Here is a 332-nt window from a genome sequence, read left to right as displayed (position 1 = left end):
CGCCAGCGTACGGGGACAGCGTGATGGAGAGCTCCAGGGGCTCCACCAGCGCCGGGGCCTGCCGCTTCCTGCGCTCCGAGGGCACGAGGTCCTGCGGGCGGGAAAGGCAGGAATAAGGCCTTTGTGCGGAGGGAACGCACGCTTCCCGTGTGCCCGGAGGGCGGCAGGACGGCCGTACCGCGGCGGCGAGGACGGCGGTGCTGCGTTCCCCCAGGGCCACGACGCCCTCCTGAAGGCGATGCCGCTTCAGCCTCCTCACCAGCGATCTCAGGCCTCGCTTGATTTTGGCGGGGGGGGCCCCCCCGGGCCCCCCCCCCCCCCACCCCCCCTCT

The 332-nt window shown here is 73.5% G+C and overlaps 1 protein-coding gene across 1 annotated transcript in view; it reads right to left on the bottom strand.

Annotated features, from left to right (window-relative positions):
- The window catches only part of LOC103614588 (SITS-binding protein-like), a 14,560-nt gene that overhangs the window by 6,565 nt on the left and 7,663 nt on the right, over positions 1-332 (bottom strand). Inside the window, exons 8-9 of the mRNA XM_017732767.1 lie at positions 179-328; positions 8-91 (exon numbers count right to left, since the gene is read on the bottom strand). Coding sequence (XP_017588256.1) covers positions 8-91; positions 179-328 — 234 coding nt within the window. The remainder of the gene's footprint in view (positions 1-7; positions 92-178; positions 329-332) is intronic.

The sequence above is a fragment of the Corvus brachyrhynchos genome, unplaced genomic scaffold, assembly GCF_000691975.1.
Source record: "Corvus brachyrhynchos isolate BGI_N302 unplaced genomic scaffold, ASM69197v1 scaffold624, whole genome shotgun sequence".
Classification (NCBI taxonomy): domain Eukaryota; kingdom Metazoa; phylum Chordata; class Aves; order Passeriformes; family Corvidae; genus Corvus; species Corvus brachyrhynchos.
The sequence above is the reverse complement of the archived record's forward strand: the minus strand, read 5'-3'. Positions and strand labels throughout refer to the sequence as shown.